Source organism: Drosophila guanche, unplaced genomic scaffold (assembly GCF_900245975.1).
Source record: "Drosophila guanche unplaced genomic scaffold, DGUA_6, whole genome shotgun sequence".
Classification (NCBI taxonomy): domain Eukaryota; kingdom Metazoa; phylum Arthropoda; class Insecta; order Diptera; family Drosophilidae; genus Drosophila; species Drosophila guanche.
In genome coordinates, this window is record NW_022995750.1 from 979,930 (window position 1) to 1,002,723 (window position 22,794).

Here is a 22,794-nt window from a genome sequence, read left to right on the forward strand (position 1 = left end):
AGCAGCAGCAACGAGGAGAGCGACACGGACAACGAGGGGCTGCCAGAGCTAAAGGGCGAGGCAGACACGGAGTCCGATGACTCCTCCACGGTGGGTGTAATCAAGTGCAAGAAGGCGTCGCAGCGCTGCAAGAAGCGTCTGTTCTGCAGCAAGGAGGGTGAGTAAAAGAGGGGAAAAAAGGAGTTTTCATAATTCATTTTTGTGTCTCGCATTTCCCCAGAGCGACAGAGTGTCAAGGCGCAGCTGTACAACTTTAATGACTTGACCAGCGACCGGGAATGGCTGTACGATCTGCTGCTAAGCGACTCGGAAAGTGATGAGCCGATTGGCAACGAGGACGAGTACATCCATCAGATCCTACGCGAGCACATACGCGAGCAGCGGCAGCGCAAGAATTACTACAAAAATTTGTATTTGTATTTTTCCAGCAATTTAACATTACAGATTATACTGCAGGTGGGTGTAGACATCAAATGGGTGCCTCACAGGTCCTGCAATAAATAATAATTTATAAAAAATATACACATAAATGTCAGCTTAAAGGTCAGCTTTAAAGCCTGATATTTATTGAGGTTAACCAGCTGGCATTTAAGCATTCAAATAATTGTATTTAATATATTTTGTAACCTATTCGAATTCATTTTTGGCATAGCGTCTGCTGCCTTACTCCAGAATGTAAATTACGCAACTACTAAAGTAAAACATGTAACGAAGACATTTACAAAGGACATACTCAAAAGGAAGTCAGACCGTAGTCAAAATCAAATATTCTATATATCAACGATCAGAAGTAAGGCATAAATTCTCATTTAATATCTAAAACGAAGTTAAATATTCTGTGTGACCCGCCGACAGTCGTACGTTTTATTCCCTACTTCGATGCAGGTTTCCCGTAATTCTGTTGGGGGTTGGGAGCACGAGGACGCTGGTTCTGTTGCTGCTTGGGAGCACGATGGCGCTGGTTCTGTGGATTATTTGGAGCAAATCGGGGCTGCTGGTTGAATGGAGCAAATACAGTATTTTGATCCATGAAATGCTGCGGTTGTGGCTGAGCAAACCTAAGCGGCATGGGCCCACGCGGCTGCATATTGCCACGATGTTTACCATATGGACGTGATGGCGGTCCAAAGTGATTGCCGGCCATCTGTGGACACGGCGCATATCCGTAGGGGTAGACTTTCTGCTGAGGTCGCGGCGCACGGGCAAAGGGGTTGCCGGGACGCTGGTGACGCGGCGCATAGCCGAAAGGATTTCCAGGCCGCTGTGGTGGCGCAACCGCAGCAATCCCGAAGCGTGGCGGCGTGCCTCTAAACGGGTTGTTGATGTTCGCCTGATTCATTATGTTTACCGGTGGCCCGTTCACATTTTCAGTGAAAACCTCCTGCTGGGACTCCTCACTGATCGCAGAAGCTAGGGGCTGGGCGTTGTCATCCAATTTAACTTCGTCAAGCAACTTGGCAATGCTGTCCGTTTCCTTTTTTATCTGACGCTCGTGCTCTTTGCTCCGCCAATGGGTGTATAGATGGGCCTTCAGGGACAACAGCAACGGGGACTCAAAATCGCACTGATTACAGTGGAGTGGCACCTGGAGCTTGAGCTTTTCGGACTCCTCCTCGGGTATGGGCTCGATGGCGCCCTCAGAGCTCAGCATGATGTAGGCCTGCTGGAAGGGCATGAAAAGCTCCGTGTTGAAGCTATTCCAGTGCTTAATGCGCTTCATCGACATCGAGTAAAAGTCATCGGAGATGACGTGCATGTTCAGGCGGTCCCAGAACGGGTCCGCCTTGAAGCCAATGCGAAAATTGCGAGACGGCAGGTGGTCCTGCATCTCGATGATCTGCACGGCCAAGTCCATCATGTGGTCGAGCAGCGGCAGATGATCGGCTGTCAGCTGGGCAAACAAAAAAGAAACCATTAATATGCAGACACCACCGAAACTTCCATCTCCTACCTTGGTCACATCCGCGATATCAGCTTTGGCCACCACACGAAAGTGATACTGCGCCTTGGGATAGTCGGCCTTCACCACCACCGCCTGGTCGCTCTGGATGAGAATGTGCTTCTTGTCGTTGATCTTTTTCTTCAGCTCGTTGCGTATATTCTGGATAATCTGTTCCTTTTTATGTGCATTCTTTTCTTTTTCGTCCATTTTGTCTTTGGCTTTTTAAATTTTCGTGTAAATCACACTTTTGTTCTGGCCGCCTGCACACCGGCAAGAAAATGTACATGAGTCACTGGATCTTTTAGTTCTTGAACGGAACCAGCTGTACTGGAAGCGGTTTGAACTGCACGTATGACACTGGGCTTGCCGCAAAAAACAGAGACAGTTCTCGAGTGGGAAATGCGAGACCAGAACTCCAAATTGTATGCAGTGAGCGTAAAAAAATGTTACACATTGTTGGTATGTATGGTAAGGTAATTATATTTATCTAATTGGTGTCAGTGCAGCAGAACAAAAAGTACTTGCTGTACGTGTCACCAACACAAGCACACTTCTATCGTTGCGTTGCATTTGTGTGTGTCATACTCTCCCTTAAAGCTGACTTTGCGGGAAAGTCGTGAAGCAGCAACAACGAAGCGCTTTGCGGTACACGCAGAATGTAGTGTTGTTTTGTGTGTTTGCCGGTACTCAACCAGCATGGGAACTCTATGCCTTATTGCATTGTAGCTCTTCTGCTATCTGTCTCTGCAGATGCTGCTCCAAATGTTCTTTGAGCAATGACAGATTTCCGGGCTTAAAATCGCATTGATTGCAGCATAAAGGCGTGGCCAGCAGTGCATGAATCACATCCGGCGACAGGCGTTGGTAACTGTTTTCCGCTTTTAGCTTGTCCCGCAGCACTGAAAGCAGAGATATTTTCTCTAAATGTGTATTTCGGTGTCCAGTTGGGGGCTATCTTACCCTCGTACGGCACAAACAGTTCTGTGTTGTAGGTGTTCCAGTGCTTTTTCTTCTTTAGGCAGGACGACACAAAGTCCTGGGATATTACATGCAAATGCAGCCGTTCCAGGACCGGTTCGGCATGGAAACCCACCTTAAAATCCTTCCACTGCAGTCCACGCACCTCGACAATGTTGCTCGCCAGCAGATGCAGCTGCTCCAGCAGCGGCAAATGCTCGCGGGTAAGCTGCAAAGATTAAAAAAAATCAAAACCAAAATTAAGAATTTCCCCTCTGCACAGGTCTGCGCCTGTGACTCACCTCAAAAATACTCGAAATATCCGCCTTGGGCAGGACCAAAAAGTGCTGCTGCGCCTTTGGATACTTGTTGGCTATAACTATGGCCACATCCGAGGAAATAATCCAATTTCCCTTATCCGAAATTTCTTTTATTAAAGTTAAACGCCACATTTTCGTATCACAACACCAACTGTTTTTTGCCATTCATTGTTTACATGTTCGTTGTGAATGTCTACGCAGTGCTGCATCAAAAATACGGCTGTCAAACTGTCGAAATATCAAAAATTAACTCGATAGTTACTGAAATCGATATTTGTGACACATCGCTAATGGTATTTTTGCTATGCCGGTCACACCAACACATTGTTTACGCTCGAGACGCACGCATGGAGACGACTTTTTGTGCAAATTACGTGATAATTGAGCATAAAAGCTGAATTAAAGTAGCACCGCCTTTGCGATGGCCAGCAGCCGCGACATAAAGCCACGCATCATGGCCGAACCGGCGCACATACAGCGCCTGGAATTGGCGCTAAATATGCGGCCCTTCATGGAGATGGCCAAGCGGGTGCTGAAGCAGCCGCTGAGCAGCAGCAACGAGGAGAGCGACACGGACAACGAGGGGCTGCCAGAGCTAAAGGGCGAGGCAGACACGGAGTCCGATGACTCCTCCACGGTGGGTGTAATCAAGTGCAAGAAGGGCAGCGTCGCGACGTTCTTCGCAGACAAGACGTCGTTCCTCCCACTCATTTTCTCCCCTTTTTTCCTCAAAAGTATTAAGTAAAAACACAGAGCGTAAAGGGGTCTCGCTGTCTCACAGTTCCGCGTCGACATGTTGAAATTACTGAACTGGTCGCTGGCCCTTACCGACATGCTAGACGACGATTCGCTGAGCCTTTCCGATGAGCCGATTGGCAACGAGGACGAGTACATCCATCAGATCCTACGCGAGCACATACGCGAGCAGCGGCAGCGCAAGAATTACTACAAAAAGCCAACGGTCCGTAGAGCGCAGCCGCCCGTACCTCCTGCTAATCCTCACTGTCTCTCTCCCCCCCCTAGAACGCGCAATACGCCTACTACGGTGCCAGTTTGCTCTCCAATCATGACATCTATGCGGAGCGACAGCAGGCCACAGCGGGTGTGCGCAAGCGTCGGCGTCGCACCAAGCAGGAGATACTCATGGCCCGCCTGGCCGAGGCGCAGGCACCAACGCTGCCGAAACAACAGAAGCGGCGCGGACGTAAGAAGCAAACGACAATTATGGATTCGCCAGAGTCCGGAGAAGTGCCGCCCTCGGAACTGGGCAGATACACCTACGGGGACACGCTGCCCACCAATGACGAGGAGGAGGATGACAACGGCGAGGTGGACTACAAGCGGGAGCTGGCCAGCCTTGCACTGGACTTTCCCGAGGAGGAGGAAATCGAGGAGGAGGTGGATGTGGTGGGCGGTGCCGATGGGCAGGTGACCAAGGTGCGAAGGAAGCGCAAGAATCCGGCAGCGTTGGCGGCGCGACGTCGTCGCATCTGGCAGATTATGTCGAAGAAGGAGTGCGGCCGACTACAGAGGATTACAAGCAACAACCACAAGGAGATGCTGGCCAACTGCAAGCGTGTGGCGTCCATGTGCTCCAAGGTGGTGCGCCAGCGGGCCATCAATTCGCAGCGCGTCATGAAGGAGACGGTGTGGCGGGCCAAGCGGCTGACGCGAGAAATGCTCGCCTACTGGAAGCGGTATGAGCGCGTGGAGCGTGACCAGAAGCGCAAGCAGGAGCGCGAGGCGGAGGAGCAGCGCAAGCAGGACGTGGAGCTCATTGAGGTGAAGCGACAGCAGCGGAAACTCAACTTTCTGATCACCCAAACGGAGCTGTATGCACACTTTATGTCCAAGAAGCTGGGTCAGGGCACGGAGGAGGATCAACTGAGGATTCTGAGCCAGCTTGATGAGGAGACAAATGCCCGACTGGCCGTTCCAGACGACTACGATCCCTTGGAAATGAAGCAGCTGGCCAAGGAGCATGCCGAGGCGGCCATGCAGCGGGATTTGGACAAGACGCGCGCCTTCGACGTGCTCCCCAAGAAGCAGGAAGAGTGCAAAGACGATGCGGAGGAGGAGCAAGCCATGGAGGCCTTTGATGTTTTTGCCAAGAAGGAAGAGGAGGAGGATACGGACCTGGACGCACCAGAGACGCGCGCGGAGATGAAGGATCTGCCGCAGCCGCAAATGTTCAAGGGCACGCTCAAGGGCTACCAGATCAAGGGCATGACGTGGCTGGCAAACATCTACGATCAAGGCATCAGCGGCATTCTAGCCGACGAGATGGGCCTGGGCAAAACCGTGCAGTCCATCGCCTTCCTCTGTCACATTGCCGAGCATTATGGGGTGTGGGGCCCGTTCCTGATCATCTCCCCTGCCTCCACGCTGCACAACTGGCAGCAGGAGATGTCGCGTTTTGTGCCGGACTTTAATGTCGTCCCCTACTGGGGTTCGCCGAGTGAGCGCAAGATCCTGCGGCAGTTTTGGGACCAGAAGCAGCTGCACACACGCGACGCCAGCTTCCATGTGGTGATCACGTCGTACCAGCTGGTAGTCAGCGACTACAAGTACTTCAATCGCATCAAGTGGCAGTACATGGTGCTGGACGAGGCGCAGGCGATCAAGAGCGCCGCCTCGCAGCGCTGGAAGCTGCTGTTGGGCTTCAGTTGCCGCAATCGGCTGCTGCTCAGCGGCACTCCCATCCAGAACAGCATGGCCGAGCTGTGGGCGTTGCTGCACTTCATAATGCCCACGCTGTTCGACTCGCACGACGAGTTCAACGAGTGGTTCTCCAAGGACATTGAATCGCATGCCGAAAACAAAACAGGCATTGATGAGCTGCAAATTTCGCGCCTCCACATGATCCTTAAGCCCTTCATGCTGCGTCGCATCAAGAAGGATGTGGAGAACGAGCTGTCTGACAAGATTGAGATTATGGTCTACTGCCCCCTGACCATACGCCAGAAGTTGCTCTACCGCGCCCTCAAGCAGAAGATACGCATCGAGGACCTGCTGCACTTGACGAGCGGCTCGAGTGCTCCCTCGTCGGCGTCCTCGAACCTTATGAATCTGGTCATGCAGTTCCGCAAGGTGTGCAATCATCCGGAGCTGTTTGAGCGTCGTGATGCGAGGAGTCCGTTCTTTATGCGCTGTGCGGAGTATGTGCTGCCGAGGCTTGTCCACGAGGAGGCACTTCTACTCCGAGCACTGCCCAGCCGCAGGCATTTACTGTACAATCGGTGGGTAGAGGTCTGAGAATGGCTTTTATAATTATTTATGATTTGGTTTCTCTTTGTTAGTTTCAACATCTTCAAGTCGGAGTATATACAGCGATCGCTTTTCGACGATGTGAGCGTTGGGAGCTGCTTTAGCTTTACGCGTTTCTGTGATCTATCATTGGGGGATGTACTCGATGTCACGCTTAATGGATTGATTGATTTGTAAGTCAAACTACTGGCCAATTCATAGGACACCTCTGCTAACATTTACTCCTCTTCCCTGACAGCCTTTTGCATTATCGTCGCGTGCTGGAAAAATATCCCCTACTGTCCTACCGCCGCCAATGGTGGCCACATCTAAAAGCCACCTTTTATCAGCTGCTGGAGCCCATGCTGGAGAGCAAACTGCTGCCACAATTCATGCTCTCAGACAGTGTACTTAAGAATTTTCTGTTCACAGCAATGGTAGGTGTCTCATCCTTTATTTATAGATCGAAATCTGTATCCCTTCTATCCCCATCTCTGCAGACCACCAATGAGAGCAGCGTTTATGCCTTCGGGGATTATTGCACCTACAACATGCAGGAGACCATCGAGCATCGTGTGATACGCTCCAAAGTGCTCAAACAAAAGACAGCCACGCTGATTGAGGAGCTGGTGGATGTGGAAGACGAAGAGCAGGTTAAGCAGGAGCTCGAAATCGAGTCCGTGGAGGTGCAAACCAAATCGAATACCAAGAGCGATGTCAAGGTGCAAACGTTGCTGTTGTTGCCAGAGTTTCCGCATCGTTTGAGGCAGCCGAGGAGCTACCATTGCGAGCCGCTGTCCATGCCGCGACTGCTCTATGCGTTGGGTCAGCGTGTACAGGCGGTGGATAGGCATTTATAGTGAGTGATTGGCAGCCCTGTAACGGCTTTAATCGATGAATAATTACTGGTTTCCCTTAGCTGCGAGAGTCGTGCTGCGGCCTGGACACAAATTCGTCATGTGCAGTGCGAAAATGCTGTGGGCAGAGAGCTTGTGTCCTCCAGCCTGGCACTGTGCAAGCCACGCTGTGGTTGGTCCTCCATTGTGGTGCCCGACAAGGAGACGTTGATCACTGATGCGGGCAAGCTGTTTGTACTGGACACACTGCTCACACGGCTGAAGGCGGAGGGCCATCGCGTGCTGATCTATTCACAGATGACGAAAATGATAGACCTGCTAGAGGTGCGTTTTGATTGATTCTAACAAGAGAAAACTCTTCGATGGCTGTGTCTTTTTGTTCTCAGGAGTACATGTGGCATCGCAAGCATCGTTATATGCGCTTGGATGGCTCCAGCAAGATCTCAGCGCGTCGCGACATGGTCGCCGACTTTCAGACGCGTGCGGACATTTTCGTATTTTTGCTCTCGACGCGCGCAGGAGGTTTGGGCATTAATCTAACAGCAGCAGACACGGTGAGTGATTAGACTTTACGTATTAGATACCAAAGTGTGCCCTGGGACACACATTCCTCCCTTCAATCATTCATTTGACCTTCAATCGTGTCTGATACCAAAATTACAAGTGAGACAAATGGCTAGCAGCAAACCAAAGGCATCACTGCCGCATTTGAATGCCAGCATGAGGCCGCACATGTCCCGGCCCTGTCTGGTGCGCAGCTCTTCGCCCAAGCAGGAGACGGACAAGCGGAATGGCCTCGATGGGGACCCATTCGAGGACTCCATGGGTGCAGCGGTAACCAAGGGCGTTCGCTGGAAGCTCCCATACGATTCGCTGCAGGGCAACAGAGGCCGTAGCAACAGTAAGTTGAGCCAAAAGTGCTGCTTCATTACACCATCGAGCACCAAAGAAATGCAATTTGATCCGAATACCCCAAAGAAGGTGCAACTGGCTCACGAACTACACCCTGAGGGCGAAGTTGTCGCCGCTACAGCCGCATCCAGCGGATACTGGAATCAGACCAACTTCGTCGTGCCCATGGACTAAAATGTTGGGGAGGTGGCACTCGTCTGCAAGGCACTAAAACAAAGTCTCGCCAAGCTGAAGCAGCCACTGGCGCCCATGTTGACGCGCTTCTACCATTGGAATCTGTTCACCGAAAAGGGCCTCATTAAGGTTCGGACTTCTCGGACTTCAACCAAACCGTCCAGGCGGCTGCCCTTTGGTGCCAGGCCTCGGCCGGGGACATCACCGATTATGAGAATGGCTCCGTGCCCTTTAAGTGTCCGCCCCCGGATGTCGCCGAAGTGTTAGCGAAACTCAAGCAATGCGGCTATAATATTCAGCACACGGAGATCGGCCGCTGGTCAGCCTCTCCCCGCGCCACCACAAACGCTATGCAGAATTCCTGAAGGAGTTCCAACGGGATGGGGACATATTCAAAGTGTACGACAATGTGTGTGTGGAGCAGTGATCTTGGTCGGTGTCTGAGCTTCTCTTTTTGATGCATTAAAATTTTGAGCAGTTTAAGCAGAAAGAGTAGGCAAGAGAGTCCCTTCTACATATGTATATTATTTAAGGAGATATCTTTAGGGATATTTTCAAACCCCTACCATGATTTCTTCAGCTTCTCCAAAGATCACGAGGCTCTAGCGTGAGGAAGCACATCTTCTGCTCTTTCTTCTCCTTAGATCAGCAAGAGATTCTGTGTCGAAGAGAAATATCTTGTCTCCTGCTTCTCCTTCTGCTCTTTAAACTTCAGCAACAGGAATCTTCTACACTGGGTTGCACCCTTCATTGTGGATTGTGTAACCTACTGAGTGTACCAATTCTAATAGGGAATATATATAGCAACACTTCAGAAATAGATACGAATTTCACAACCTGAGATCTCCGCTAATTGATTATTGTCAAAGTGGATTATTCCTTACTTCAATTCAATACTTAGAACTTTGTGAGTTCAATTGAACAATAAATATTAATCAATGTCAGCCACAGTGCGATTCATAGCTGTAAAGCACAGGTGTAAATGCTTCTCAAAACAACTAATAATTTTCCAAAATGAATGTACAACAAATGGCAAATATTTCCAATTAGTAAAGGAGTCTCCTTGAGGGCTCTTCTACTGCTCAAACTCCTCATTGTCATTGTCTTATGTGCATTGAATGTCACTGTGGTCTGCAGAATAATTGTAGAAAAATCTGAGACGGGGATGGTGGAGGAATCCTGTGTACTGTCACTGTGTACTGCCATTTGCTCGAACTACTTGTTCATGCATTGCACACAGCATTTAAGGCAGTGAGGCGGGAGGGAGTTGCCCCATGATTTACTCAGATGATCTTTATCATCGCGTAACAATGAGTAGTGCCCACGAAGCCAGCCAAAATCCCCCCAGCCAAATTCTCAGCCAAAAAGGATACCGATATCGAACAGAATCTTTGCATGTTTTGTGAAGGGAGGCAGACACAGTCAACAGCCAGCCACTTCTTGTTCGATTTGTGCGGTTCTTTGATTTCTTTTTGGACTCCTCCTCCATCTACTCGACTCTCTGACGCTGTGTGTCTCTCTCTCTCTCTCTCTCAGCTTCGTGTGAACATTTTCGCCTGGTTCCTAAATCATTTTGTCACTGATTTTGATTTGTTATTTGCTACAGGCGCGCGATGCCTGCCTGCCTGCCTTCCTGCCTTCCTCGTCCCGTGAGTAATTTGCTTTCAGGCTTTTTTCCATTGTCGTTTTATTGCCAGGTTCTCAGGCTTCAATGCGATGCTGCTTCTTTCTTCTGGCTAATTCGTTGTTGGTATTTCTGACGGATCACAAAAGGGAAGCTTCTGCTTTGGGAACAAGCGGCAAACAACTTTCTCCATTCAAATTCCCTAATCGAAAAACAAAACAAAAGATATATGTCCTGATCCGATACAACAATTAATCTTTTCCTGCCGTCCGTCCAGCGGTAAACATTTTCTCAAAACCAAAACCAAACCATACCGAAACCCCTTTGGAAGTATGGCAAAAATGTTTATTTCTTTTGCGATATAATTTCTTAAAGAACCGAGCCCCCCTTAAGCAGCTCTTCCCTTTGCTGCCTGCCAAACGTGAAACGTATTTTTAAAAGTATTTCCCGTTCATGTCTTTGTCGCATACCAAAATAATTTGACCACAAACTCAACACTTTGGCATTTCTACAGCGGCCGAACTGAACAGAACAGAACAAACCAGACCAGACCAGACCAGACCCAGACACAAATTAGAGCAGAGTCGTCTCTTGGTACAGAGAAAACTTTCAAAATGATATCAGAGTAAATGCCATTTAAACCCTATTTATAAGCAAGTACGCAATGGATAGATTTTGTGGTCTGTTTTCTGATCTGCAATCGAATCATTATAATGCGTGACTTGATTCGCTGGTTTGGGTTCACAAAGATTTATGACTTTGTCTTGGGTTCGCATGTCCAGCGACTCTAAATATTCCCCTCACGTTTCGGAATTTAGTGCAATTCATGGGTTGATCTTCCATTGCTCTTTTCGGCTTTGGGTTCCTATGTCCGTGAGCGGACTGTTTGTCCGAGTGGTCACACCTTTTGCTGGATTTTTGATGGATTTGTGGGGCACATAAATTCGTTATTTTAATTGCGTCATATTTGCAAATAGTCTAAAGAGAGGACAAGCAGGAGACTGATTTTATTGAATGCTATATAAATCCAATATAACTTTGGATAAAAACTCATTGGATAGGCGACAGACTGAAGCTTTGAGCGTAGCTTTCTCTTTACTTCTCTCTCTCTCTCTCCTAGTGTGGCTTAGCAGTAGATTTACTCATTGAATAATGAGATAAGGTAAAGTAAAGCTTAAATGTTCGCTTTATTGAGACCAATATTGGGGATTAAATATTTGTTATAGAAAATTGAAGATTTAGCCATAATTTCCCATCGATTTACTGCGCCAACCAATCCTTAACGAGTTGTTTCAACTTCAGCTTGGAGGCCATCAGCACGGGGCTATCATTGAGGCTTATAGAACCCAAATCGGAGCAGTGCGAGGCTTGGGGTATGATGGTGGCCCCTTGGGCTTCTCCTGCGCCAACCTTGCTCCATGGATCCAGACCGCCCTGGGTCCAGTATACATTGTTCACATCAATATCGATGCCCCTGAACTCCGCGTTGGTGGCTGCAGTGTTGGCCTCGATGTGGTTCAAGGTGTAGTTCGGGCTGAAGGCATCGTGGCAGGTGTCGGTGTAGAGTGTGGCTGGGAAGGAGGAACCAAAGGGCTGGTTAGGACTGCCCGAGGACTGGTACCAACCAAATTCGCTGCAAGTCTGATAGATCCAGGGAAGGCCAGCTGGGAAAGAGCAGAAGGGTAAATGAGAAAGGGAATGGTTACGAGGGTTTCCCTTTAGAAGTTCACTCACTGTCATCTTCATAGTTATTCTTTGCCCATTTGTAGTAATTGATCGTGCCCTGATAGCTGACACTCACGCATTTCGGATAGCCCAATTGCCATTGCACAAATAGCGAGAGGGCCTCGGCATCATCATCACTGAAGGAACGCAGCACGGAGCAATACCTGGGCAGATCATAGTTTCCAGGCCTAAAGGGTGGACAAAACTCTCTATAAAATATCTCCTCAGCCTTTAAAGACTAACTGAAACCAACTTTTGATACTGCGCCAGTCCGGCAAACACATTGGCAATGGTGCTGAAGATCTGCCAGCGATCATGTTCGCTTTTCGCATTGAAACTTGCACACAGATTAAGTTCCTTCTTGGCCTTGGCGCCCCGTCCACTCTCAAAGAGTTTCTGATAGTAGGAAGTCGCATTGTTGATAAGATCGTAGCAGTACTGGCCACCAAGCTGCTTAAAGGACTGCCCCACCACCTCCATGTAGGCCGCGAAGTCCACCTTGGCCAGCAGTGGGGCAGACGAGGCCCAGCTGCCCAGGATCACATCGGGATAGAGCTTCCTGATCCATGTGGCCATACTGGCCGAGTAGGAGCAGCCGGAGACGAGCACCTTGGAGTCCTTGTACTTGTCCTCCTGCTTCAGGATCTTTATGATATTCACCACATCGGCCAGGGCTTGCTGGACGCTCTGATATTTCAGATTTTTGGTGGACAGCGGACTGCGCAAAGAGAACGATTTAAAGTTGCCTTGAAATGTCTCACAGATCCACTCACGTTATGGGAAAACTCTTGCCAAAGAAACGATGCTCCGTGTAGATCAGTGAGCCATTGTGCTCCTTGGCAATGTCCACCCACAGTCCCGAGGTAATGGAACTCGGCTCAATCTCCCATTCGCCGCCCAAGTAAATGAAGATGGGGGAACCAGCCGTAAAGTGGTCCTCGTTGATCAGCACGCGCTGGGGAAAGGATAAAAGATTGTTAGCTTGCTCTAAGGGTGTACTCTTTGCTGCTTCCTACGTCCTTCCAGGTGGCGTTATTCGCGGCATTAAAGTTGTCCAACTTTAGGGTGAACCAACGCGTCTCTACATTAGCTATATTCCGCGTTTGCTGCACAGGCGGACCCCTGTGCAGTTCCCTCACAGACTGCACAAAGGCATTGGGCTCTGGTTCTGCTTCTGTAGCCCCCAAACTGGCGGCAGCAGTCAGCGGTGCCAGCAGAGCCAGGACCATTAGGGTGTACTTCATCTTGTTGGACAGTTTACCAGTTAGCGAATGATTTGAAAGGCCGAAAGGCGGCCTTTTTATGCCAAATCTAAGAGTCTAAATTACTTAAGATAATGTTCCGCTCAGAAGACTTGATAGGGAAGTACAGACTTGATGGGAAAGCAAACAAATATTGGCAAATACTCGCATATGGAACTACAATTGATAAGACCAAGTGTTGGTCTAAGTGTTGGCTTTAAGGTCATTAGGGAGTCAATCGAGACACATAGGTTGTGGTTCTTACACGTACTAACTGCTACTTTAAATTAATTAATTAAAATAATTAATTCGTAGGTTTTGTCGACCCCCTGCAGTTGCATACTACTGTTAAGTACATTTATTTCGAATTCTTAACTTTGTTGAGCATACTCATACTGCCATTGTCTATTTGAACCTCAATCAGTAAACTGTTGACCAACCAACTCAATGCAATATTTGCTGTAGGATTTAATTAACTTTCATCATGGGCTGCAAGTGCCTGAACAAGTATCGCCCAATTATCTTATCCTCTCTATATTTATACCTGGAACTCTCATAGAACAGGGGCATATTAAATGTCTGTAGGTGAAGCTGGGTTTTGTGGTAGCTTTATGTCGAGCAAAGTGCTAAATGCTGCGATGAGTTTTTAAAGTGTATTTTGGTTGCAGTGCAATCAAAGCTCCTAATAATCTTCATAAAAACACCTCTTCAGTGTGCACTTTCTGAGCAGAAAATTGCGGAAAGTTTTCTCGAAATGATTTCCGATAATTCACAAAATTGCAGAACCCTTTTTGCGGCATATTTTTGGGCGTTATTGTTACAAATCTAAAGCTCCTTTGTTTGCAAGAAAGTAAGTCAGTATAGAAGGAAAAAATTCGACAATGATTTAATCGTTTAATGAGAAAATCTTTTGGTGCCTTCTATGCCTTCTTTATACTTTATTGAATGCAATGCAAAGACTTGATTTTCTAGGCCAACCACTCGCGCACGAGCTCCGCCAGACGCTCCTTAGAGGCCCTCATCTCTGCGGAGTCGTTGGCCGAGATCGAGCCAAAGTCCGCACAGTGTGAGGCCTCGGCAATGAGTGTGGCACCCTCGGCCACGCCATGACCCATGGGACTCCAGGGATCCAAGGCGCCATGTGTCATGTAGACATTCTCCACATCCGGCGACATGCCGCCAAAATCCACGTTGGTCTGTGCAGCATTGCTGTTGATTTGCTCGTTGCTGAACTGCGAACTGAAGACATCCGCACAGAGAGTGGTGTACAGGGCGGTGGGGAATTTGGTGCCGAAAGGCTGGTTCCTAGAGCCCGAGGTCTGGTACCAGCCGTACTCGTTGCAGGTCTGATAATACCAAGGACGACCAGCATCAAAGTAATTCACTGCCCAGAGGTAGTACTCGACGGTGCTGGAGTATCTCGCATCGACGCAGGAGGGCATGCCCCAGCCCCAGTAGGCAAAATTGGCAATAGCCGTGGCATCATCGTTGAAGCTTAACAAATAATTGCAATAGTACTCAATGTCGCCAGCTCTACGAAAGGGAGAGAACAAAATCAATAAGAGAGCAAAGGATTATGTAAGGACCCACTTTTGATACTGTGCTGTGCCTGAAAAAATATTGGAAATGCTGCCAAACAGTGACCACATATCCAGATCGTTCTTGTCATCGAAACTATTGCACAATCGCAGCATGGAACGTGCCTCAGCGCCACGTTTGTTGGCGAACATGGACTCCAGCTCGGCAATGCCATTCTGAATGCGATCGTAGCACTTTTGGCTGCCCAACTGCAGAAAGGCCTGGCCCACCACCTCCTTGTATTCGGTGAAGGCCACCTTGGCCAATAGAGGGGCACTCGAAGCCCAGCCACCATCCACGAGATCGGGATACAGACGCTTGAACCACACCACCATGGTGGCGGAGTAGGAGCCACCAGCCAGCAGCACTTTGGAGTTTGCCAACTGTGGATGTTCCGCCTTGAAGGACTTGATAAATTCAGCCACATCGGCGAGTGCCTGCTTGACATGCAAATACTTGAGGTTCTCCGTAGACATGGTGCTGCAAGGAGTCAAACAAAACTTAGGAGAATGACAGGATAAACTCATTGAAAATATGTCTTACGTTGTGGGCACACTCTCGCCGTAGTAACGATGTTCGGTGTAGACCAGCACACCCTTGTGCTCCTCAGCCAGATCGTACCAATGTCCAGCGCTGATCATGCTCGACTCGATCTCCCATTCGCCACCCAAATAAATGAAGATGGGGCTGCCCTCCGCTTGGAACTCATCGTTGAGCAGGTAGCGCTGTTAATTAAAGCCAAAACTGCATGAAAATGTATCCTCAATGGAGTTGTGAGCCTACCATTTCGTAGGTCTCTGTATTGGCTGCATCAAAGTTATCCAATTTCTGTGTAATCCATTTCTCCTGCACATTCACGCGCTTCAGCACGGTCTGTTTGGGTGGGCCACGGTGCAAATTCTGCAGCGTCTTAACCAGCACTGGCACATCCTTGGATGCCTCGAGTCCTTGACAGACAGCAACTAACAGCAGCAGCAGCGCCACAACCAAACGAGTTGCAGCCATTTTCCAGAAATGAGTTAGAAATTTGATGGACATTCCGTTTTTAAGGTGGAATAACCATAAAGATAAGGCCCATAAGGTTAGGGATCGTAAATATTAGCCAACTGATAAGTGAGCGTATGAGCCATGAACACGGACAAGTCTACGATTAGAGGAGGGTAACAACTACCTACCTACTACAATAATTGTGGACCATTGTAAATCGATCCGACTTCAGGTGTATCTTTAGTGGCATTAGCAACCTAGTGGACACAACGGCATGTGGCTGAGATTTTGAGTGTAAAAGTTGAGTATTGCCATATAGAAATCGTTATCAATGAGGCAAAGAGTGGGAATTACCACTGCTCGGGTCTCAATCTTTATTCAACTTAAAATAATTATGTTTGTTACATTTGTATACTTTTGCTCCTCTATTTAATCCATTCTCTAACCAATTCGGCAATGCGTTCTTTGGAAGCTCTCATCTCTGCTGTATCGCTGTCACTTATGGAATTGAAGTCCTTGCAGTGGGCATACTCTGTAATTAAAGGGAATCGAATTAAAGTTACCCTTTAAGCCAAATTCAATTGATTGATTCCCTTGGCTGGTATAACTGTCGCCTGAGCTTCATCTTGTATGCCCATTGCACGCCACGGGTCCAAATGTCCATGCGTCAGGTAGACATTCTCCACGCCGGGTGTGAAGCCACCAAAGTATTCATTTGTGGCTGCCACTTGGCTGTCGATGTACTCGTTGCTGTACTGCGAACCATAGATATCCCCACACATGGTGGTGTACAAAGCCACGGGAAATTTAGTGCCAAAAGGCTGAACCCTGGAGCCAGAGGTCTGATACCAGCCGTACTCATTGCAGGTCTGAAAGATCCACTGGCGCACTAAGGGACGAAAGAGCTAATGGATTGGTGATTGGTTTGTAGTAAGGAACTGCTGATACTCACTGATATTCCCCGTGTAGCTAGTGTCTAGAAGCACCGACAGAATGGCATCGTAGCTTAGATCATTGCACTTGCCGCCACTTTCCGAGAAGACATCCAACAAATAGCTGGCAACACCAATTAAATCATTCGAACCGGACATAATCTTGGCGCAAACTCCCTCAATCTGACCAGCACTGAAAGGCAGTAAAATATTAAATAAATATGCACAAAATCAGAACACTCCTGCAACCCACTTGTGAGTCTGCACAACGCCTGCAAATATATCGGAAATCTCGCTAAACAATGTCCAAACATCCAAATCGCTGTAGACATCAAATCGCTCGCAAAGTTTCAACAGAGCCTTCACCTCTGCTCCACGTTTGGTGGCAAACATTGTCTCCATTTCGGCAATGCCACTCTCAATGCGATTATAGCATGCGGAGCCACCCATCAGGGCAATTGACTGCCCCGTAATCTCTTTGTATTCTACAAAGTTAACCTTGGCAAAGAGTGGGGCACTGGAGGCCCAGCCACCGGCCACAAGATCGGGATGAACCTTCTTGAACCATGTGACCATTGTGGCGGAGTACGAGCCACCCACAATGATGACCTTGGACTCGGACAGACCCTCGTGGGTGGCTTTGAGAGTGCGGATAAAGACAGCCAAATCCTCGAGCGCTTGTCTGACATTCAAATATTGAATGTTCTCATTGGAAAGATCTCTGAAAGAGGCAGAAAAATGGTTAGGAATTTGAGTAATTCTGGAATCTAAGACCTGCGCTCACTCCAAGGGTTTGCTCTGGCCATAATAGCGATGCTCTGTGTAGGCCAACAGCCCATTGTGCTCCTTGGCCATGTCGTAAATGTGTCCGCCAGTGATGCGACCCGCCGAGATCTCCCATTCACCGCCCAAATAAATGAACAAAGGACCACCCGATTGATAAAGCGCATCGTTTAGCATATAGCGCTGGGGAAAACAACCAAAATAAGTGGAATTATATAAGACTTAATCACTCCTGCATACCATTTGCCAGGTGCGTTGCTCTGCATCATCAAAATGATCCAATTGCTGTTCAATCCACAAAGTTTGCACCACATCCGCACGATTCTGATTGCTGGGCAGCGGCGGTTCGCCATGTAGCCGCTTGAAGGTGCTCTCAAAGATACTGCCTTGGGCCTGGACAAGCGCCAGAGCCACCAAAGGGATGGCCAGCCAGAGCTTCATCGTCGAGTGTTGAAATGCAACTGTCGCACCATTAAATGCCACACCTAGAAGGTGCTTTAGCTAAAACTTAAATCTTATCGTTTGGCAGGGCACATAATTAGGTATTCTTTAAGCCCCGTAAATAATGCCATTGTCAAATGGGTTAAATAACTCGCAAGTAGATTGTACTTAGGTGCCCGCTGCCTTATCGCGGGGTTCCTCGAAACGAGTGTTGGTTCGATTAACAATCCAATGATTTTGTGGTTTTCATTCCACTCGATTTGTGTGTGTTCTGTGGCACACTTAAAAGGTAATGGCTTTTGGCTTTATACGATAAGGGTTATCGTCGTGGTTTGTAGTGGTTAAGGCTATTAAATTAGTTGATTATCTAATAAATGCTTACCCGCAGATAATGCTGCTAATATGTGCGAAAAGGCCTATTTTATGTCTCTAAATCTTTATTTACTCATAAATCTTTGCGGAATTCGATTCCAATAAATTATTTGGGGTGAAGAAAAACAACAAATAATTATTTTGAGTTATGCTCTTCTTTGAGAGGTTTTCCGCCGTAGAATCTAACAAATCTCAACCCATTGTCACACATTTTCTGCACTCTTTTGGCAAATTTATGCAAATAATTGCAAACCCTTTCCAAAATTCTTCTGATGAGAGACTTCCTTTGCAAACTCCTAAATGAAAATTCACATTCAATAGACAGATAACCGAATAAAGAATAGATTTCTTTTCAATAAAGAACTTCCGTACTTCCTTTGGGCCTCCGTTTTTCTCCACACGTGTTCCAAATAACAAGAAAAACACACAGCTCAGACCCTAAGGAGTTTGTTTTTTAATTAGTCTCATCTTTTTGGGCCGGAAATGCCACTCCCCTGAACTCGGAACCTCCGCTGGAACACTTGCACGGCCCGAACACGTACCAAGGGCAGTAGCGCTCGATTGAAGGGTTGAGAATGGTTTTTCCTACTCCAGATAAAAGACGGAAGAGAGAAAAGGAAAAACCTAGACATTCGTGACACGACAAAGTGGTGGATGGAGCATTTGGAAACCATTCCAATATGCAGGCAATGGATACTATTGATTGATCAAAGCAGCAGCGAAAAGGATGTGCGTGTGAGGGAAGCATTTGCATACCTAATTTGGTGTAGAGAACTCTCTTCAGAAAACCGTATTCCAGAGCTAAGGGAAACTGCCTGCTAACCCTCAAAGTAACCCCAAAGCAAACTTCATTCTAATACATTTTTCTCCCTTCCATTTCCAGGTAATCTTTTACGATTCGGACTGGAATCCCACTGTCGATCAACAGGCCATGGATCGGGCGCATCGTTTGGGCCAAACCAAACAGGTGACTGTCTACCGACTGATCTGCAAGGGCACCATCGAGGAGCGGATTCTGCAGCGAGCCCGAGAGAAGAGTGAGGTGAGGCAGGAAACATTACCAAAAACCGCAAGAAAGAGCTTCTTCTTTTTTTGCTTTTTGTGGTTTTCCCTTTTGTTTATTTGCCGCATATTAGGCACGTGCTTTGTGTTTGAGGATCGCGCTGGGCCATTGTTGCGCCTCGACTACGAAACACGAGCACTTGTACGGGTAGGGAAGAGGTGGAGTGGTGCACTGGTAAACCAACACCGGAAATTAATTATACAATTGGTTAGGCGACATTTAGGTTACGCCTGCGGCGTTCTCTATAAAGTATTCGCCCCCCTCTGAGACCCTTTCTTGTGTGCATTTATTGGTTTCAGTAAAATCCCCTTCTTGATTACCATTTAAAAGTACTTTGGCGCTATCCCTTCGTTTCCTGCCTTGAATAATATTTTCTGTGCATTTTCAGATCCAACGAATGGTCATAAGTGGCGGCAATTTCAAGCCAGATACACTCAAGCCCAAGGAAGTGGTTTCATTGCTATTAGATGATGAGGAAATTGAATTGAAATGTAAGTATTATAGACCGAAAAGAACATGCAAGTATTTATAGAACTTTCTTTTCTTTTTCTTTTTGGTTAAAGATAATCAAGAGGCTAAACTACAGGAGCCACCAGCCACAGGCACATCCTCACCCATTCCTGGGGCAGGCCATGTCGAACGCAATCGGCGACATCCCAATAAGGTGAGGATTCGGATCTTATTTGCTGCTGGGATACTTCAGAGTTTCATGCATGATCCATGGATACTGCCCCTAATGGCTGTTTATTAGACCAAGTTTGCACTTGCTGCTGCTTCTGGCACGGCAAGTTTCGCCTGTTCAGTCTTCAGTCTTTCGTTTCGTTCCATTCCTAATGAAAGTAAATGATCTTTTGAGTGAGGTTCAAATTGCCACTGCCACAGCCATATACGGAGAGAGAGGGGACAGCTTTTGGTTTCTGTTCTTGGATATCTATGCAGTGTGCTCTGCTGTGTGATGGTCATGGTCACGTGATTCATGCAACACAAAGACAATTCAATTTGCTACAAAACTCCAAACTCATCGTCTTGGCTATGGTCTTGGTCTGATGGTAACATCACAGCAGAGCAGAACAGTGCAGAGCCCGAAAAGAGCAGAGCAGCGTGCTTTGAACTTGCAGCCTGCCTACAGCGAAGAGTTTGCCACCGAAGAGTAGCATATACATACACGAGAGATATATTCATTCATCCAAGTGTTCGTTCTCTCAAAACACTTTGCTCTTACCCTACTTGGACTCGCAGTCGGAGATGGAGAGACTCTCTTTTTAAAACACAGTTTCAAGTGCTTTTTGGGGTGCAGCTACAACTTCAACTCCATGTCCAACTCGGGGCTCTAGCTCTTCGACTCTGTCTCTCCGACTCTACTTTAGCTTACTATTGTTGTTTTTGTTGGTTTCGCTAAATGATTTTGTGCGTTCAATGGAACACTGATTATGGTCTGCTGCCTGTAGTCGTCGTAGTCGAAGTCTCTTCTTTTGGTTCTTTCCTTCTACTGCCAATGGCCCTGGCTCCTCTGTGTGTTAGGTAAGTGCCGGTCCTCTCAAGTTCATATACCACTACCAGCCTTATATATGATTTCAGATATATAATGGCACGCAGCAGTCTTTACGCATTTTTTGTCAATTCATTTACGATTAGAAGTTCCATTATAGAGAGAGAGTTTGCTGCTTTTCTTCGATCGTTTTGCTGCGTAGAGTATTCAGTCAATTGGAACTGATTTGTGTTCTGTTTCAGTGGAATATATGTGTCATTATTGAAACGGTTTTAAGTTGATTTTTCTACAGATATAATGGCATATAATTTAAGTGTCCGGCAGGAGGGGCCTTCATGGCTTGTTGGGTTTATTGACAAGCGAAATTTTTAATGATTTTTAACGTTTTTTTTTTGAACGTTTAACCCAAATTGAACTTCTTTGAACTGCTTTCATTTTAAGCTTAAATTGTTAGAAAATGACATCCAAAATTGTTGCTTACCTTTATCATACTTGCAATATTAATGTTGTTACATTTTAATCAGCCTTTAATTTCCAATTGAATCAGCATTTAATCTTTCATTTAATCAGTGTTAAATGTTCAACTAATTCCCTTTAAGCGCTCCCTCTTTTTTTCCATTTAAAACTATTCTGCTGTGTGCCCATCTCCATTAATCTTTAAACACTTTAACAAGCCTTTAAGTTCATGTTGGAAAATTGCTACTGTTCTTCTACAGCCGATCAAAAATCTGGGCAAAATGTATGCAAAACTCTTTACCCTACTTCCGAAACGAAACAATTTTCTCAAGCATGGAAAGACCAGACCGGAGCCCCTGTTGCCCATTCCCTATGTCCCGCTCAAAAAACGTCTGACCAAAGGGTTTCCAGCCATAACTCAAGTCTCTTGGGTTGAATGATTTTTATGCCGTATGGAAAAGAAAAGAAAGGAAAATACCCTGAACAAAGGGGAGCAGCAGCACCTAGAAGATATGTTTGTGCATAAATTATAAACGAGAGAGGAGAACGGGAGATATGGCAGATACGCAGCAGCAGAGGATACCTCACTTCCGTTGTGCATTAAAATGCTAATTGATTTGATTGTTTTGCTGCATTCAAAAATATATTATTTGTTTTTATCTTGTTTTAATGATATTTTAGGAAACTAATATGGGCGGCACTACCATACCGGCGGCCGTAACACTCAGAGACTTTGACCCCGACGACATTCCCAGCTGCAGTTCGGCGGCAAAGAGACTAAAGTTGGATCCAGAGGATGAGTATATTGATGTGGGCATTGCCTCGTCCGCGTCCAGCGTGGGCACCGACAGCATCAACCTCAGTCAGGACACCTATGTGCCAGGCGCCACACGCGTGGAGGATAACATTGACTCGGATAATGAGGCTCTCGTAGTGGATGGAGAAAGTCCCACACTGATGTTGATGGGACAAAATGAATCAATGAGTGAGTACTGAATGTATGTTTTTCATTGTTCATTGATGGATATTATGTGGACATAAGCTACGTTTTTCAAGGCGGTTTTTATTCTTTTTCTGTTGCTACATTGTTTTCTGTGTAAATCTCTTAAAGGTCTATATAACAATATATTTAAACTGTTGGGCAACACTGGGAGAGACTAGAACGTGTGTTAAAAAGGATTTTAGTCTTATTTTTCTCTTCTATTCTAACTGCCAGACCATATTTAGAAATCTCTTTACTGTTTACTGTTGAAAAATCGTTCAATTCGAAGCTATTTTGGTCACAAATTCTCTTGCTCAGTTCTATTTCTCTTACCGTATTTACTGGCCCTATTTATTCCTCCACCTTACTAATCCAAGCTCGTTTACTAAGGCTGCAAAGAACAGTTATGCTCACTTCCTACGACTTCCTACTGTGCCCCATATTCTGTGTGTACTCCAAATTGCAGCTCAAATGTGGGTTGAAAATTCCGCAGAAATGGAAAAACATCTCGCACATATAAAGCAAACTTAAAACCCATTCAAATTCTGTTCAACTAAAGCAGCTGAAGTGGCGGCATGTACCAATCACTTTTTTTCTATGATTAATAATTCAAATTATTTGGTAATCACCTGCAATATGGAGGCGCAACCGAAAACCGAAAATGCGGTCTACCAACTGCTCAAAACTTTTGGCTTAGAGCAGCAGGCTTTGGA

General features: G+C 46.9%; 7 protein-coding genes across 7 annotated transcripts in view; 2 read left to right on the plus strand and 5 right to left on the minus strand.

Moving 5' to 3' along the window:
* The window catches only part of LOC117586526 (aprataxin-like protein), a 2,734-nt gene extending 489 nt beyond the window's left edge, over positions 1-2,245 (minus strand). The window contains exons 1-2 of the mRNA XM_034276660.1: positions 1,952-2,245; positions 872-1,891 (exon numbers count right to left, since the gene is read on the minus strand). Of these exons, the coding sequence (XP_034132551.1) occupies positions 872-1,891; positions 1,952-2,149 (1,218 nt within the window). The 5' untranslated portion in view covers positions 2,150-2,245. The remainder of the gene's footprint in view (positions 1-871; positions 1,892-1,951) is intronic.
* The window catches only part of LOC117586388 (chromatin-remodeling ATPase INO80), a 38,131-nt gene that overhangs the window by 155 nt on the left and 15,182 nt on the right, over positions 1-22,794 (plus strand). Inside the window, exons 2-14 of the mRNA XM_034276419.1 lie at positions 3-157; positions 221-354; positions 4,121-4,180; positions 4,243-6,458; positions 6,519-6,659; positions 6,725-6,902; positions 6,966-7,324; positions 7,385-7,646; positions 7,709-7,876; positions 18,975-19,133; positions 19,543-19,645; positions 19,718-19,818; positions 21,781-22,084. Of these exons, the coding sequence (XP_034132310.1) occupies positions 3-157; positions 221-354; positions 4,121-4,180; positions 4,243-6,458; positions 6,519-6,659; positions 6,725-6,902; positions 6,966-7,324; positions 7,385-7,646; positions 7,709-7,876; positions 18,975-19,133; positions 19,543-19,645; positions 19,718-19,818; positions 21,781-22,084 (4,340 nt within the window). The remainder of the gene's footprint in view (positions 1-2; positions 158-220; positions 355-4,120; positions 4,181-4,242; positions 6,459-6,518; positions 6,660-6,724; positions 6,903-6,965; positions 7,325-7,384; positions 7,647-7,708; positions 7,877-18,974; positions 19,134-19,542; positions 19,646-19,717; positions 19,819-21,780; positions 22,085-22,794) is intronic.
* On the minus strand, positions 2,403-3,409 carry LOC117586534 (aprataxin-like protein). Its single transcript, XM_034276668.1, has 3 exons — positions 3,202-3,409; positions 2,903-3,128; positions 2,403-2,841 (listed from the first exon to the last, which is right to left on the minus strand). Exons 1-3 carry the CDS (start codon positions 3,382-3,384, stop codon positions 2,648-2,650), a joined length of 603 nt encoding a protein of 200 aa, XP_034132559.1. The 5' UTR covers positions 3,385-3,409; the 3' UTR covers positions 2,403-2,647.
* Positions 7,938-8,424, plus strand: LOC117586535. The gene is made up of 2 exons (XM_034276669.1): positions 7,938-8,223; positions 8,301-8,424. The coding sequence occupies exons 1-2, from the start codon at positions 7,995-7,997 to the stop codon at positions 8,330-8,332; spliced, it is 261 nt and encodes an 86-aa protein (XP_034132560.1). The 5' UTR covers positions 7,938-7,994; the 3' UTR covers positions 8,333-8,424.
* On the minus strand, positions 11,201-13,037 carry LOC117586524 (thymus-specific serine protease). Its single transcript, XM_034276658.1, has 5 exons — positions 12,774-13,037; positions 12,531-12,712; positions 12,011-12,475; positions 11,767-11,945; positions 11,201-11,696 (listed from the first exon to the last, which is right to left on the minus strand). Exons 1-5 carry the CDS (start codon positions 12,999-13,001, stop codon positions 11,293-11,295), a joined length of 1,458 nt encoding a protein of 485 aa, XP_034132549.1. The 5' UTR covers positions 13,002-13,037; the 3' UTR covers positions 11,201-11,292.
* LOC117586523 (putative serine protease K12H4.7) lies at positions 13,922-15,618 on the minus strand. The gene is made up of 4 exons (XM_034276657.1): positions 15,360-15,618; positions 15,120-15,301; positions 14,589-15,056; positions 13,922-14,531 (listed from the first exon to the last, which is right to left on the minus strand). Exons 1-4 carry the CDS (start codon positions 15,612-15,614, stop codon positions 13,967-13,969), a joined length of 1,470 nt encoding a protein of 489 aa, XP_034132548.1. The 5' UTR covers positions 15,615-15,618; the 3' UTR covers positions 13,922-13,966.
* LOC117586525 (putative serine protease K12H4.7) lies at positions 15,924-17,747 on the minus strand. The gene is made up of 6 exons (XM_034276659.1): positions 17,519-17,747; positions 17,280-17,461; positions 16,749-17,216; positions 16,516-16,688; positions 16,165-16,452; positions 15,924-16,098 (listed from the first exon to the last, which is right to left on the minus strand). Exons 1-6 carry the CDS (start codon positions 17,717-17,719, stop codon positions 15,989-15,991), a joined length of 1,422 nt encoding a protein of 473 aa, XP_034132550.1. The 5' UTR covers positions 17,720-17,747; the 3' UTR covers positions 15,924-15,988.

Bases quoted from the DNA above. Each gene is read 5' to 3' on its own strand.
- LOC117586525 (XM_034276659.1), bottom strand. From the start codon at position 17,719: ATGAAGCTCTGGCTGGCCATCCCTTTGGTGGCTCTGGCGCTTGTCCAG. The intron at 17,462-17,518 runs GTATGCAGGAGT...TGTTTTCCCCAG, and splicing joins AGCAACGCACCTGGCAAATG to CGCTATATGCTAAACGATGC. The intron at 16,453-16,515 runs GTGAGTATCAGC...TTCGTCCCTTAG, and splicing joins TAGCTACACGGGGAATATCA to TGCGCCAGTGGATCTTTCAG.
- LOC117586535 (XM_034276669.1), top strand. From the start codon at position 7,995: ATGGCTAGCAGCAAACCAAAGGCATCACTGCCGCATTTGAATGCCAGC. The intron at 8,224-8,300 runs GTAAGTTGAGCC...AATACCCCAAAG, and splicing joins CAACAGAGGCCGTAGCAACA to AAGGTGCAACTGGCTCACGA.
- LOC117586524 (XM_034276658.1), bottom strand. From the start codon at position 13,001: ATGAAGTACACCCTAATGGTCCTGGCTCTGCTGGCACCGCTGACTGCT. The intron at 12,476-12,530 runs GTGAGTGGATCT...CTCTTTGCGCAG, and splicing joins GGCAAGAGTTTTCCCATAAC to TCCGCTGTCCACCAAAAATC. The intron at 11,697-11,766 runs GTGAGTGAACTT...GCTCTTTCCCAG, and splicing joins GAATAACTATGAAGATGACA to CTGGCCTTCCCTGGATCTAT.
- LOC117586523 (XM_034276657.1), bottom strand. From the start codon at position 15,614: ATGTCCATCAAATTTCTAACTCATTTCTGGAAAATGGCTGCAACTCGT. The intron at 15,302-15,359 runs GTAGGCTCACAA...TTTAATTAACAG, and splicing joins ATACAGAGACCTACGAAATG to CGCTACCTGCTCAACGATGA. The intron at 14,532-14,588 runs GTGGGTCCTTAC...TCCCTTTCGTAG, and splicing joins GGCACAGCACAGTATCAAAA to AGCTGGCGACATTGAGTACT.
- LOC117586534 (XM_034276668.1), bottom strand. From the start codon at position 3,384: ATGGCAAAAAACAGTTGGTGTTGTGATACGAAAATGTGGCGTTTAACT. The intron at 3,129-3,201 runs GTGAGTCACAGG...TAATCTTTGCAG, and splicing joins ATATTTCGAGTATTTTTGAG to CTTACCCGCGAGCATTTGCC. The intron at 2,842-2,902 runs GTAAGATAGCCC...CTCTGCTTTCAG, and splicing joins ACTGTTTGTGCCGTACGAGG to TGCTGCGGGACAAGCTAAAA.